Source organism: Lates calcarifer, linkage group LG17, assembly GCF_001640805.2.
Source record: "Lates calcarifer isolate ASB-BC8 linkage group LG17, TLL_Latcal_v3, whole genome shotgun sequence".
Taxonomy (NCBI): domain Eukaryota; kingdom Metazoa; phylum Chordata; class Actinopteri; family Centropomidae; genus Lates; species Lates calcarifer.
In genome coordinates, this window is record NC_066849.1 from 6440440 (window position 1) to 6455633 (window position 15194).

Sequence of the window (15194 nt, forward strand, 5' to 3'; positions counted from 1 at the left end):
CCATCACTCTTGGTTTCAAAAGAAAATGTAAATAGTCAGAATATTTCAGAGTGGTCCATGCTTTCGTGTTGGCTCTACTGTTCATGTTGTGAGTTTGTGGTGCTGCCAGCTGATGTAACATTTTCCAGGACTGTTAGGGCGGAACGCCAAGTTCAAAGCTCTTCTAGTGGACGCTGCTTATTACGCATTTCACACAAGTACCTGGCAACTCGCCATATTTTAATAATTGATTAAACCTCCCTCCCTCACATTTCATCCGGAACTGCTGCGACTGTTTTCCGACGGTCTCTTTTCGGTGATGCACACAACAGTGTACACGACCCGTAGGGCTCCAGAATGAGTTGGAGCTCAGTCAGCTTGAGCCTCATTGATATTTTGTGGTGTTTTCTGGCCTCGTGTTTCCTTGTAGCGTTTTGTGCTCACAAAATATTGAGAAAATATGACACATGTCGCCTTTACATGTTATTTCAGGACCTTATTCGATACGGAAAAACCAAACAAAACCTCAAACGAGACGACTGGTTGCGTGTGTTTGACGTCCCTAAAAGGTAATTGTCAATTTTATAAACAGCAAAAATATATTTGCAACTTCTGTCGATAATTTATTCAATTCTGACATATTTTACTGAAATTTTATGGTGTAATTTGTGTTATGTGTCGTTGTGGTGTGTGTTATTTGTAACATACACAACTGTAACTACTTGCGCTTGTCTGTTCTCCTTCAGGTGGTTCTGGCATTTTTATGCTATCTCTGTTTGTTGGAATGGTCTTCTTCTGGCCTTGTACCTGAACTTCATATTTCAGCATCAGTCACGTCCGTCATGGCCGACAGGGATATTGGACATCTTGACAGGTGTACCACGCACTGATAGTCAGGGTAGGTTGACTCCTTTGCTCTGTTAAGGCTTGCGTTTTCCTGTTTTATTCATGCTGGTGCCTGATGTTAGTCCTGCCTGTAGTCCCACAGCTGTCTACTATGCTGGTGCAGCTGCTGCTCTGGGTCCACTCCGTCAGGAGGCTGCTGGAGTGCTTGTTTGTCAGTGTTTTCTCTGATGGATCCATGCATTTGGTGCAGTATGTCTTCGGTCTGGGGTATTACATCGTACTGGGGTTGACGGTGCTCTGCTCAGATCATGTGGGAAAAGGTTAGACTGAAGTTAGTCCTCGCTACATCTATTAATCACTGGATCTGTTACTGTGGTATTGATGCTTGTGCTCCTCTGTTCAGGGACTGGCACCCTCCTCTCTCAGCTGGACTGGTTTCACATGGCCGGATTTGCACTTTTCATTGCAGCTTCGCTGCTGCAGCATCAGTCAATGGTCCTGCTGGCCAGGCTTCGCACTGGAAAGTCAGGTAAACTTGTGCAGTTATGCAGTTAGTACGCATTTTATTCTGCTTCTCAAGACCACACTGGTTTCCATTCTTCTCAGGATGGTAGGCTACACAGAACAAATCGCAGAGACTTGAAATGTTCCTATGATAATAAATCCACCACAGTGAACATCACATTTGCTTTTATTATTGTCAAAAGTGTGTGATGTTATACTGCATCTGCAGTGTTAGGATGTTCAGAGTGCCATGCAAAGACATCTGCCTGGTTCATTAAAGCTGCATTAATTATTATTATTATTATTATTATTATTATTATTGGTCATTTGGGGGTAAGAGGAAAAGCTGAAAACACAATGACAGATTATCTAAAAACTTCTGTTTTGCCCGTGAGGATTGAAGAGTTGGGTGATAATTATCTGTGGGTTTGTTACTACAATTGACTCCCTTAATTGACCCCCTTCACATTACACATAGCTATTTGGTCCATTGCTGACATAAAAATATTGATTTAAATGAACACAAATATCATTATAACTGCGTGAATAGTAACACAATCAGGTCAGTCAGTTACAAGTTACAAGTTACAAACTTGCTGATGTATTTCTGTGTTATCTTGCAGGAGCAGTGGAAACGCTGACTCACAGAGAGCCAAAAGGAGGCTGGTTCGAGCTGGTTTCATGCCCACACTACTTTGCTGAGCTGCTGATCTACATCTCACTGACCATGGTTTTCAGAGGCCTCTCTCTAACCTGGTGGCTCATCGTCCTTTATGTATTCTTCAATCAAGCACTGGCTGCACAGCTCTGTCATGACCTGTACCTTAACAAATACAAATCATACCCAAAACATAGAAAAGCATTCATACCATTTGTGCTGTGAATAGCTGTCATCAGTGCGTCCTGTTATGCAGTCCGTTCTGGGAATAGTAAACTGCTGGACAAATATCTGGCACATCTGAGGATCTGACTGTAGAGGAATCAAACTTACCTCTCTCAGCATTGATTGACAAGACGCTCTTGACCAAGTGGACCAGTAGCCAACAGAACAACACTCAGTGTAGTTGACACACACACATGCGGCAGTGCTGCAGGAATATTCTTCCACAGCAGACGTCTCCTCAGGTGAAAGGTGAGCTGTTTCTTAGTGACTGGTGTGAAGAAATGAGGAACCTCACCACAAAACAGTTCATTACAGCAAGACCTTGTTTTGTTGTTATATCGTTTTTTCATTCATTTATTTTCCTGTTTTATTCATGTTGGTGTTGGATGTTAGTCCTCTCTGTAGTCCCACAGCTGTCTACTCTACTGCTGCAGCTGCTGCTCTGGGTCCACTCCCTCAGGAGGCTGCTGACCTAAGACCTTGTTTTTGCTGTAACAAAGCACTTTCATGTAAGAATGACATGTTTTTCCTACTACAACATACCAGTGTATGTTATAACATTTAAGTTATGTTATTGAAATAAGCAACTGTTAAATGCTTGTTTAATAAAAAAAGATCCTTTCAAAACAAAAGGAGAAATTGGGGCTTTGACCAAATGTTTTCTCAGTTTTTTGAGAAACTTAGCATGGTCTTTGCAGCAATATGATGTCATAGTATAGTCATAGTGTAGTATATTTAATTTTTTTTTTTTCAAATGCATATAATTCTGAACCACTCCATAAAATCAAGTTTTCTACAATTAAATTCTACACTGAATAAAATGAAAACTGAATAAGAGGTGGAATTTCTTTCATGTTTAATTACTGTTTGTGTACTTAATCAGTTTGATTACTATGTGTGAATTTGGAGAATCCACTAGATGGCGACATAATTAATTGTCAACTTTTAGCTGAAAAACGGATTAAAATTATTTAAATTATAAAGCTGTACAAGTGTGCATTTGCATTTAAATATTAATTGAAAATAATCTGGACTGATTATACTTTTAAATTTGTTAGAAGCTCTTGCAACAGTTGAATAAACATTTATCAAGTAGCTAGTGGATAAATTAACATTATAAATGTTATTAACTTACTTTACGCTCGAGTCTTTTTGATTGGTGTCTTTATTGGCCCTAATGTAGTGACAAACAACCCGTGATATCTTGATAGTTTTTTATTATGTTTTTAAAGCACTGAACTGGTTTTTAAATATTTTAAAAGTGTTTGTTACTGACAGTGACGCTGTCCAATTATTGAACTATACAGTGCTAACGTCAGCCTACAACTCTACGTCATTCTCCTGACAGCCCAATCACATGGATGTATTATACATCACGAGTAGCAGGATTCTAACTTCCGCCCTGAGTTCGTTCGGTCTCTCTGATCGTGACGTGTATAACAGAGGAGTCCGTCGCTTGCAGAGGATGCTACTATGAAGTTAGCCAGTCTTGTTGCCGGTGATATTAAGTGATTTGCGACAGAGAAATTAACAAACAAACGGTCAGTGAGTCGGAAGCAATAATGCCTCTCATGGTCGGCGGAGGACATGTACGGGCTGACAGAAGTGTAATACGCGTCTTGTTTCCTCTCGCCGCCGTGTTGTTGTTGCTGGTCAGAGTTTCGGCTGTTCCAGAGGAGCTAAAACCTGCCCAAGAGCAGCCACCACAAGAGGTAAAACCTTTAATTACATTATAACCGGTTAACTTTTTTTTATCCTTGTCGGTAGGCGACAGTTTTTTGACGTCGGTGCTGCCGCTTCTCTATAGCACCTCCGAGCTAGCCTGCATGCTAACAGGAACAATGTCACAATGTGTTCCGGTGTGTTGCTTAAGTGCACAAAGTAAGTGTCTCGCGGTTAAATATGACCAGTAAAGCAGGTATTTGAGAAAAGTGTAGATAAGATGAAAGGTTTAGCTGTTAGCACAAGATGGTCACGCTGACGGTGACCCAAATGTTACCATCAGTTTGTTTACGTTGTCTGTGAGACATGCGGCCCCGGACCGACCTACAAGTTTGACTTCTATTACAAACTGTGTGCAACTTAGCCGACAGTCACTGTGTGTTATTATGTTGATTTTCTTTGTAGAAATCCCCAAGTCCACATCCAGTGGGCCCTGTAGTTTCAGAAGATGACTCCACCAAAGGAAACCTGGGTTTCATTCATGCCTTCGTGGCCTCCATCTCTGTCATCATCGTCTCAGAGTTGGGAGACAAGACATTTTTCATCGCAGCCATCATGGCCATGCGTTACAACCGTCTCACTGTGCTGTCAGGAGCCATGCTGTCCCTGGGATTCATGACTTGTCTCTCTGGTTAGTAGGAGTGGATATTTGGTACTGTATTGTAGAATTATTCTCTCTTCTCTGAGTAATAATGAATGAATCGTTGCCCCTCCACTCTGCAGTGCTGTTTGGGTATGCCACCACCATCATCCCTAGAATCTACACATATTACGTGTCTACGGCTCTGTTTGCCATCTTTGGTGTGCGCATGCTGAGAGAGGGGCTGAGAATGAGTCCAGATGAAGGCCAGGAGGAGCTGGAGGAGGTGCAGGCAGAGATCAAGAAGAAGGATGAAGAGGTAAGTAAAATTTTTACTTCACAGCCCAGAAAGACACTGTTATCCCCAGCACATCAAGTCGCACAACTCCAGGGTGACTATAAGTTGTTATAAGTCAATAAGTGTAAGCAAACATACATAATTCATGTAAGCAGCCACATTTAAGGCCTCAGTGTGGGTACTGTTGCTGACATAAGAAAAATAAAACCGGTAGCACAGGACTGACACTCTTATTCAGTGACTCACAGGTGGCTCACATTACTTTATCACTGGAAAGGCTCAGCTTCTCAGTAGAAGGTAATTGGTGCATGCACATGTTAGGAGGGAATACTGAAAAGATGCATTTCATCTGTCAGACTGAAGATTTATGGAATTAAATGAATCCAAAGTTAATGCATTAACTCATTTTTACTACTACTTAGATTGGAAGCCATTTTTAACCCCAGGCTGCATGGGAACACAGTGTTTTATTATTTCAAGGGCAGCTGTTATGGATTAAAGTCAACTCAGTTATCGCAGTACCTTGTACTTACCTGAAATGGTACTATTACATGTACTAATAGAAGAGCTGTTGAAGCACATATGTACTGTAGACTGAGTGAAGAATACCCCAAATGACTAATCAAGCCTCTCATCAAATATAAATTGTAAAGTAGGTGAACCCTGACATTGGCCTATGTGGCTAGTGGCAGGTAACGTGTATGTAGGAGAGTGAAACATAAGAGTTATTAAAAATACTCACTGTCAACACGTTAATAGAGCATTGTATCCCGTGTTTCAGTAAAATCACTTTGTCATCTGTTGTCTGCTCAGCTTCAGCGGTCCAAGCTGGCCAATGGGACTCCAGATGTGGAGGCTGGATCAGGGACTACCCTGCCTCAGGGAAAGTGGCACAATATCATCTCACCCATCTTCATCCAAGCCCTCACCCTCACCTTCCTTGCAGAGTGGGGGGACCGCTCTCAGCTGACCACCATTATTCTTGCTGCACAGGAGGTTTGTTACATTTACTTTTAAAGCTCATGCCTGTTTCCTTTAAAATAAAACATGTTGCAACAAGTACAGTATCATGTTCAGCAAGGGTGGCCCCAGTGGGAAACAAACCTTTTGTTTGTCTTTTTGAGTTGCACCACACACCTCACTGATGCAGTAAGACACTGCTAATTAAATATTTAGGAAAGGCAGTGTATAATTTTCTTTCACATCATCATGAAATGCATGTTTTTTGTAATTCCCAGGATCCATTAGGAGTTGCAGTGGGTGGTACTCTTGGTCACTGTTTGTGTACAGGACTGGCTGTGATAGGTGGGAGAATGATCGCCCAGAAAATATCTGTCAGAACAGGTGAGTTTTGTTTCTGCTACTATTTTTGAATGCACTTGTCTCATCTCTTTTATCAGTACAGCATTAAATTTGACATAATTTTATAAGTGCATTATTTAAGAAGAAAGCTACTTCAACTCACAGTGGCTCTCATTATTGAAATGGAAACAGGCTGTGAGTAGACAAGAACAGAATTTATGAGTTGTCAGGACCACATCAAATAAGTAGAAATGACTTGTGCTGTAACTGTTCTGTTTCTAAAACCGTTTGTTCTAGTGTAAAACAAAAAAGTCTCAGTGAGTTGATATTAGCCACAGTGTTTGGAAGACTTGAGGAACATCTTTTCACATCACAGTTACTCTCCTGCTTCCAGCTGAAATGATTATCCATCCATTCATTTTCACATCACTTAATGTGGTCAATGTTGTCATAGCGACAGCACTACTGTTGATAATTAAGTGCACATACACTGGTTGTTTGTCTTATTAGAGGACTCTGTGTAACTTAATTAGTTTTCTTGTTTTTGTTTCCATAGTTACAATCATCGGAGGGATTGTTTTTCTGGCCTTTGCCTTCTCTGCCCTGTTCATCAAGCCAGATTCTGGATTTTAATTGGGTGAAAGACTGTCAGGTTCACTCTGTACATACATGTAAAATTTGGTTCACAGTTGCTGTAGAGAGACTTTAGTTTTGACTCTGTTTGTGTCTAGCAGAACAGAGAGCCAGAGTCCCATCCACCTTTCCTAGAAAGCCTCTGCTCCTCTACGTCTCAGAAAACAGTTCTCAAGAGTCTTAACCTGCAGTGCATACCAAAACCTCATGGGAGGTGTAACCGCTAAATACTAACAAGATAGTCGGTGTTTTATCTTTAGAGGTTAGATACACATTTAGCATAGAACAGGAAAACCCTGGAAACCTTTCAGGAAGTCTGAAGCAAAACCCTCAGTGACAAGGAAACATTCAGTACCAGACGATAGTGGAACAGAGGCTAGCTAGGAGAGAAGGCAGTACTGTGGCTTTCTATACAAGCTGTATTCTCATCACGAGGTGTGTGAGAGAAGTCTTGATTGTTACTGATTGCTGCCCTCCCACCTTTTAGTGGTTCTGTGGCTCAGAGACAAAACCTGACATGCAGCACTTTCCTTACACTCACTGAGTCCATGTCAAAATCTTTGCCTTGCCTTTTTGTTTTTAAATGTTGAATGGTGTGGGTCTGCTGTGCTTACTATGGTCCTTCCCCCACAGTGAGGGAAAAACTAGAAAACACAATCACAGGTACAGAATTATGAAATAGCTTTTGTGATCTGATTTAAGTTGAGCTTTTATTTGAGGCAGAGATGGACATATTTTCCTCAGTTATTCCCACCTTTGACTGCTGATACATAGGAACAATGTTTCTTTTAAAGAGATAGACCTGAACCACCACAGTACCTCTGCGTCCAGGTGTCACCATACCTGACATACCTGACATACCCAGTATCCAGGAAGCTACACCACAGCTTATCCAGTAGCTTATGTGCACCTCTTCAAGGACACTAATCACTCATTGGGGGATATTGATCAGGGCTCTTCATACAAACCACGGATCAGGTTGAAGACAGGCCAGTTGTCACCTTCACAGGTTAACTCTCCCTCTGTGATTAAAGCCATTTCCTGTATGGACCTCACTGCCTCTGTTGTTACTGCCCCAGAACACAAAGTCAGTGCGACAGAGTGTAATCATGACTACATCAGGTACGGAATAAGTGACGAATCACCACCATTTGACCTACACAAAACTAACAGAATAAGTCACTCCTTTTGCCATAAGCAGCTGTGTTGTAGCTACTGAGACACCTCAACTGGCAGCATAATTCAAGCCAACGTTTCTCCTTTTATTTAAAGTCGTGTCTATTTATTTAGCTTGATTTTCTTCCCTTTTTAGCATATGTACTGTAGACACAGACAAGGGAGGGGGATAAGTAAATAGAAACAAGGAGTGGAATTGTTTTTTAAAAGTGAACAGGCTAAAACTGTGTTGTCAATATTTGACAGGCTGTGCCCAGCTGTGAAATACTTCTGTTTGTGATACAGGTTGGTTGAAATGCCTATAAATCTGAACTGATCAATAAAAAGGTTCATGTGTTGTCTGATTTCCAAATCAATCATTTGCACTGTTATTCAAACTGAATGGTAACAATAAACAAACCTTGAAAAGCAACTAATCATGAAGTGGACGCAACAGAGCAGCAGAGACATTTCATACAGATTTATTTTCAGATTGAAGGGGAGCAAACGATTGATACATTTGCCTTAAAAGGTTATGTTTTAATTTCTGAACAGTTTGGCTCAAGAAATAAATGCAAGACAGCACACATTTTGCAAACATGAAGCTGCGTAATCAATTGCAGTGCAGCTGAGGTGGTTTATTAAAAACACACCAGTGAGTCAATTTCACATTATTCCCAATGAAGTCATGTTTGATTTACATGTTTTTGATTAGAGAGCTTCAAAGAAAACCCTGGAGTCTAAAAATGAAACTGAACAGCAGGTGGCAGCAGTGAGTGTGAAGTAAGCAACCTGTAGCAGAGGAAAATAAACTGAGCATCTTTATATGGCAGGGGGAAATCTGCAGTAAAAAAATAAATAAATAAAAAAGAATGTAGAGCAGAAAGTTAAAATTGTGTAAAATATAAAAGTAGGTTTACATTAAAATCAGTATACATGGTTTCTAAAACATGTAGTTGGACATAAGTAGGATAATTGTGTTTATTTATGTGCAGTATTCACTAGCAAATATACATTAATAAACACACGCCTTCTTATACCTACATAATAATGTGTTACAGTATAAATTATGTATGAAATGTTTATATACTGCTTAGAAATGTTAAAGAAGAGGAAGTGTTAGCAAAAGGAATCCCTCATAAAGACGTTAAATTGTAATCTGTCAATTAATCTGATTTCAGATTGATTAGTTCAACAGATAATAAACTGGCAACAATTTTGATAATTTAGTAATAATAATCATTCAATTCAGATCACTAGTCACAGGGACTGTTCACAGCCTGATAACCCAGTAGTTGTTCTTACTTATGGATTACAGCTGATACAGTCATTAGTTACAATTTAAAAACCTCTTTTTTGAAAGTGGTTCAAACAATACCCAGCTCTGTTATCTGGGCTTCTCAAACCTCTTGTCACACCTGAATCAAAGATTACAGCAGGTGTTCACCATCAACTGACAACACCTGCTCTGACATCACTGACGGGGGTGTGACAAAAATCTATGGGATTTAGCGCGGATTAACCCTTTAATGATGTCAGGTGGACTGCAGCAGTAAATTTCCTGAGCCAAACAAAAACGGCACACAAATATGAAGTGAAAGTGGAGAGAAAACACTGATAGACATTCAGAGTTTCTAGTGTGTACATCAGAACTACACAACATTTAACATAATGCACTGTGTCCTTTCATTCTGGGGTTTCCCTCTCTTTGGATGACACAACATTTCCCCCCCATGTTTTTGTGACTTGGAAATGATCAACTAATAACTTTAAAAGCCAAAAAGTGTTTTGTATTTTTAATGACACTGAACATTACATCGACTTTTGAAGTGTCAGTTTCAACCATTTCCAGCATGAAGGAAAACAACTTGACTGGCAGTAATGAACACTGATTCAAAGCTTGTGAAAAGAGAAAATAACCCTTGAATCTGACACCAAAGTCTTTGCATAACCATAAACTCACAAGTAACCAGCTCTTTCTGGGGGAAAAAAGGTTCAACAGTCTTTGTGTATATGTCACAGTTAGTTTAGATCCTTCGTGTGTTGTTAAAAACTTTAATCTGGAACTTTACTTTTGCACATTTAAAATCAGTGCTACTGTGTTTGACGTCATGTATGTTCGCTCCATGAGGTTTATTCCAGCAACAGAAAAATAATTTCACTCTCTTATTCACTCTCTGTCCTATTATACATTATGCAAAGTCTCCCACAGCCATACATCTCTTCATGTAAAACACTCATGTTAATGACATTTCATGACATTTCATTACATTCGTATTATATCACACTTGTGCTGCTTGTGTGCAGCATAGGACAAGGTCCACCCTAAAGGTCTGTGAAACATGGTCTGTGTTTAGCAGGGTGTCTTATTTAAATACTGATATGTGTTGCAGCAAACTATAACTAGATCTTTACGTAGCACAGAGAAGACACAGTGGAAAAAGCTAGAAATTAGAAAGGTATTAGGGACTGTATGAAAGAAAGAAGGAAAGAAAGAATGAATAATTACAAAACAGTCATAGTAGATGTGGGTTATTATTAGTTAGTAGGGACTGAACATTATCTCTCTAAAGAATATGTTTTCACTAACCAACTCTCAGCTGTGACTTGTGGCAAAGTTGAATTTAGCATATACATATAATGCATGTTTAGCACCTGGGAAAGGCTTAGCTTTTTCTTTTTTCTTTTTAAGTCAAACATAAGGTTCAGCCCCCACTCCAATAATTGTCATACAGTCCCTTAGATGTCTTAAATGCCATTTGAAATACAAATGAATAGTGTTCATACTCAAACGGTGACATAACATTGACACTGGTTGTAGCATGTGGTCATCTGTAATGTAGGTTGACAACAGCTCCAGAGGGAACCTTAGCCAACACAGACAACATGACAGCCACTTAAAGAAAGACCAATTATATAAATATGATCCAAGCCAAATGAGAATTTGTGAATTTAAATAACACACTTTGGGAGCAATCTCCCAAAAAAGTGATCATCCCACTTACTAAACATTTGAGACAGACTGTGATAACTAGTAATGAATGGTAGAAGATCTTATCAAAGCCAGTTTTCTACATGTTCAAGCACTAAAACTGAGCTGGGCTTCAGGACATATCACTGTCAAAACAGCAGCTGTTACATGCAATAGTTAATTTCTCTCCTGACAGATCATTTCTTCCCTGACAAACCCAAACTGAGCCACTTTAACCTGTTGGAAAGGCTATCTGTGTGTGCCAGCTCCCGGGTCCAATACAGTATTCCAAAGCAATAAGCCACAAATGAGGGATATTATTAGCCGTTTCCACTGCTACTCAAGGCTAGACTTAAACCAAACATGACTTCTATGGTGCATCGCTCTCAGTTTGCACAGTGGATGAATAATGTTTTACTCATTCAGTGCCTAAAAGTGAGGGTGTGAAATGAGATTGATTTGCAATTGAATACAACCCACTCTGTTAAGATCTCTATAAGAAAAGAGACAGAATTCAATGTGACATGGTGGAAAAAGCAGTGTCAGAACACAATATTCAAACATTAGAAGATGCATCCTCTGAGCACCCATGGTGTCACCAGACAGATACCTCGGGCCAAAAATTGCCTCGGCACGTATTTGACCAGACCTGTGACCATGTGTTGAGCCTGTCAGCTTGATACCATCTGGTGGTGAATGAGATCAGATGGTGAGGAGGCTGCTAAACCAGACTGCGTAGGGGGTGGGGTGGGGTGGGGCGGGGTCTTGGTGGAGGTCTCTGTCTGCAGTGACACCGTGATCTCCTCAATGTTATCATGAGTTTAAGAGTGAGGAGTTTGATTCGGCGGGCGGGAGGGTGATCCCCATTTTCAAATGGTACAAAATAAGGCAGGTGTAATGACAGCTCATGGGAGCATATACAGTACCTCCAATTTAGGATGGATTCTGCTCCGACTGCTGAACTCTGAAGCAGCGTCTCTGTAGCACATAATCAAAACCTGACTTCTTGTGTCTTTGTTTGATTTGGCCTTATAGGAATATACCATGGTACCACCATGGTATCCTATAGGAATCCTATTTCATTATTATTTTATAAGCGGCTAGACATAGATATTTCCCTCAGGAGTTGGTGGAGATCAAAAACAGAGCTAAAAGAGACTGAATAGTGGATTTATATCCATCAGGTGGCCAGAGACATGACTCCAAATAAATGCTAATGCTGCTCTGTGTCTGCTGGACACGAAACAGGCAACTGCTTGCTAACAAGTTCGCTATTCTAACTTAAAGGTTCATAATATGTCAGTGTTGGTTTCCTTTGCCCCCAGGAGGTTGTTTCAGGCTTAAGTGAGGGTGAGAGAACATGTAGAAAACTGCAGTAAGCTTTAGATGAATGAGCTCAAATAGTGCGACTGCTTTAGAGTCAGAAAGCAAAGTGCCCATGAAACAAACTTCATTCTAACCACTTCTCACTAAGCACTGAGTAACTACAAGAACGAATTTGCAGATGCAAGGAGACTAAATGAGATCTCTGTGGGGTGACTGGCCTCTCTCTTCCTGACAGTGCAAAGAGCTCAGAGATATGAGCGGACCTCTGAGTCGAGCCACTGCTTCTCCAAGACTTAGTTAGGTGATGTGGGGCTAACTCAGAGCTGGCACAGTGGTGACAGGAGGATGGCGCTTGGGCTGCTCTGTGTACCCTGCTGACACAGATGAATAGCTAAAGACTGGATGGATGATCAGCATGCTGAGGAGGAAATCATTTGATTACCCCTACGCTGGCACAAATCATTTCATTCAAGCTCAGTCTGAGAATATTAGCGACAGGTAAACAGGACTTTTTACTTGTGATTTTAGGTCTTGTAAAATTTTCATACATTTTAAGGGCTAAATGTTTATAGATGAAATAAAGTGCCTTCAGTCGCCATACAGGCTTAATGGATAGCTGTGAAACCGAGGGATCTATGCAGAAGTGCTAAAAGTTAAGAGATAAGGATATGAAGGATTATGCTGGCAAATCTTACTGTTGCATACATGTTTAGCTTAACCTTGGTAGTATTTATTTCGTTGACAATATCTGACTCGAGCTGAATTTAGAGTCTTTAGTGTGCAGATTTTAAGCACATCTTAAAAAGCTTAAAAATACTTTAAAACATGTCTATTATTTGACAGTTTTATGAAATTCTGTGAAAATGTGGGTCAAGGATTAAACAAACTGTGACACAACAAGCAGCATCAACATTGTCTGCTATGCAGACACGCAAACAAACACATCCCCTAGGAGAAAGGAAGTCTGTGAAAATATCAGCCACTGAGCATTTTAACATCTTTTTTTCTTTGAGTACTAGAAAAAAAGCATATTCAAAGCTGCAAATAACAGACTACGCATTTCATTTCATGCATCATATAAAATATTAGTTCTTTCTTTTTCAATATATTTACATTATATATTACACATGATGTTCTGTACAGTAAAAGTTCAATCTACACCACATTCTTAAAAATATTTTCTGACCCATAATTATTTTTACATGAAAAACAAGAATAGGAGAAAACATCCAAAACAAACAAGCATCTGGCTGTACTGCAGGACGTCCTTGAAGCTCTGATAGAAGCTTCACTGCATTAACTGGAGAGTTCTGCATAAAATAATCCTGTGAGGGTGACTAGAGCACGCACACACACACAGGCACACTAAACACACACGGAGAGGGCTGTGGGAGGGGTATGAGGGAGACGTCCATAACAGGGATGGTGGCTCCCTGTTTTCTTGGAGAAAAGGCTTCGACTCAGAGCCAAAGCCAACAGCCAGAGCCCAGTCCTGGGGTCTCTGCAGCACTTTGTGCTCATGAGTTCAGTGCAAACAGCAAAAGATTATTGTGAGGGAAGGGAAGCTACAGCATTCCCACCCATTCACTTCATGATGCCTTTGAGGCCTGGTCTCAGTACTGCACTTCGGCAGAACTCCTCTTTGGACCCCCGTCACAAAAACACCCACACCTGGGTCTGACTCACTCCACCTCCGACTGGCTGTAGTCAGCTACTGTGGCTGCGGAGCGGAGCGGTCAGACAAACTATCTGCTCTGTGAGGAGCCAGTTGCTGTTGCTGAAGTTGCTGTTTCTGCTGTTGTAACTGCTTCTGCTGCTGCTGTTGATGTTGTTGTTGTAACTGCTGTTGCTGTTGTAACTGTTGTTGCTGTTGTAACTGTTGCTGCTGTTGTTGGTTTGTGGCAGTGAAGGTACCCTGCTGCTGCAAAGGGAACGCTGCCTGTAGGATCAACTGGGTGGACTGGTTTCCATGAAGAAGCCGAGGAGCCTTCAGTAAAAAATTAAGATTTAAGGATCAAAATTGACCAGTTGAGTCCAGATTTGACCTATGACTGCACTGGGCAACATTAAACTCTGGGCATTTGAACTTATTGGACTTGTGAAGCTTTTATTTACTTTATAGAGACACATTTTCATATGATGTGACCTGTCTCACAATCACTGAGTGGCATAATAAACTCACTGTGACTGACACAAAATCATTGCAGAAGTACAGCCATTTAAATTAATACTAATCCATCTATCCGAGCTAGACCAATAAATTGTCCAGGGCAATATTAGCTTATTGTGGATATAGCCAGTATCAGTTTATACAGTATGTCAGTCGATAACTAACAGGAAATTAAAGTGCAGAAATGCCAAACTAGGCTCAAGTTCATTTAGAAACGGTGTCACCATTACATAGTTTGTCCACTAGAGAGCATTGACAAGTTGATTTCTACACTGCAAAATGTCTCACTCAGTATGTATCTTGGTAACAATTACACATTTTTAAAACTACTGTGGTCTGTGGGTTGTTGAATGTTTCATTAACATTCCAGTAAACAACATAAGGCTGCAACTAACAACTATTTTCACTATAGATTAATCTGCCTGATTATTTTTTACATTAAATGATGAATCATTTGGTCTATGAAATGTCAAAAAAAATAGTGTAAAAAACTGTCAATCACATCTTTCAAGAGTCCAAGGTGACATTTAGGCAATCAATAGTCAAAAGATGTCATGTCATATATAACAGAGAAGCAGCGAAGTTTTTTTTCAATATGTTTTTTTAACAAATTACTGAAATGATTAATCAGTTACCAGAATAGTTGTTCTCCTGTCAATCAGCTAACTGATTAATCCACTAAATGTTTCAGCTCTACTCTTTGGCTGTCGTCAGTCTGTAAAAACTTCCTTTGAGATCTGTTTGTGTAGTTTATTGCATAACAGCTTTTCAATATTGTAGTGGAATGTGCAATGTTTGTTTTTATTCTAAGTGAATGAATGGAAA

The 15194-nt window shown here is 40.1% G+C and overlaps 3 protein-coding genes across 7 annotated transcripts in view; 2 read left to right on the forward strand and 1 right to left on the reverse strand.

Annotated features, from left to right (window-relative positions):
• Positions 1-279: 279 nt before the first annotated feature.
• Positions 280-3167, forward strand: srd5a3 (steroid 5 alpha-reductase 3). Its single transcript, XM_018670114.2, has 5 exons — positions 280-548; positions 726-877; positions 960-1145; positions 1229-1354; positions 1953-3167. The coding sequence occupies exons 1-5, from the start codon at positions 337-339 to the stop codon at positions 2210-2212; spliced, it is 936 nt and encodes a 311-aa protein (XP_018525630.1). The 5' UTR covers positions 280-336; the 3' UTR covers positions 2213-3167.
• A 438-nt stretch (positions 3168-3605) lies between these two features.
• tmem165 (transmembrane protein 165) lies at positions 3606-8267 on the forward strand. The gene is made up of 6 exons (XM_018670281.2): positions 3606-3924; positions 4340-4565; positions 4658-4833; positions 5626-5808; positions 6051-6156; positions 6671-8267. The coding sequence occupies exons 1-6, from the start codon at positions 3775-3777 to the stop codon at positions 6745-6747; spliced, it is 918 nt and encodes a 305-aa protein (XP_018525797.1). The 5' UTR covers positions 3606-3774; the 3' UTR covers positions 6748-8267.
• Positions 8268-8368: 101 nt separating this feature from the next.
• clocka (clock circadian regulator a) overlaps positions 8369-15194 on the reverse strand; it is a 31465-nt gene continuing 24639 nt past the window's right edge. For all 5 annotated transcript variants that reach the window (XM_018670280.2, XM_018670278.2, XM_018670279.2 and 2 more), the window contains exon 23: positions 8369-14186. In XM_018670280.2, coding sequence (XP_018525796.1) covers positions 13911-14186 — 276 coding nt within the window. In that variant the 3' untranslated portion in view covers positions 8369-13910. The remainder of the gene's footprint in view (positions 14187-15194) is intronic.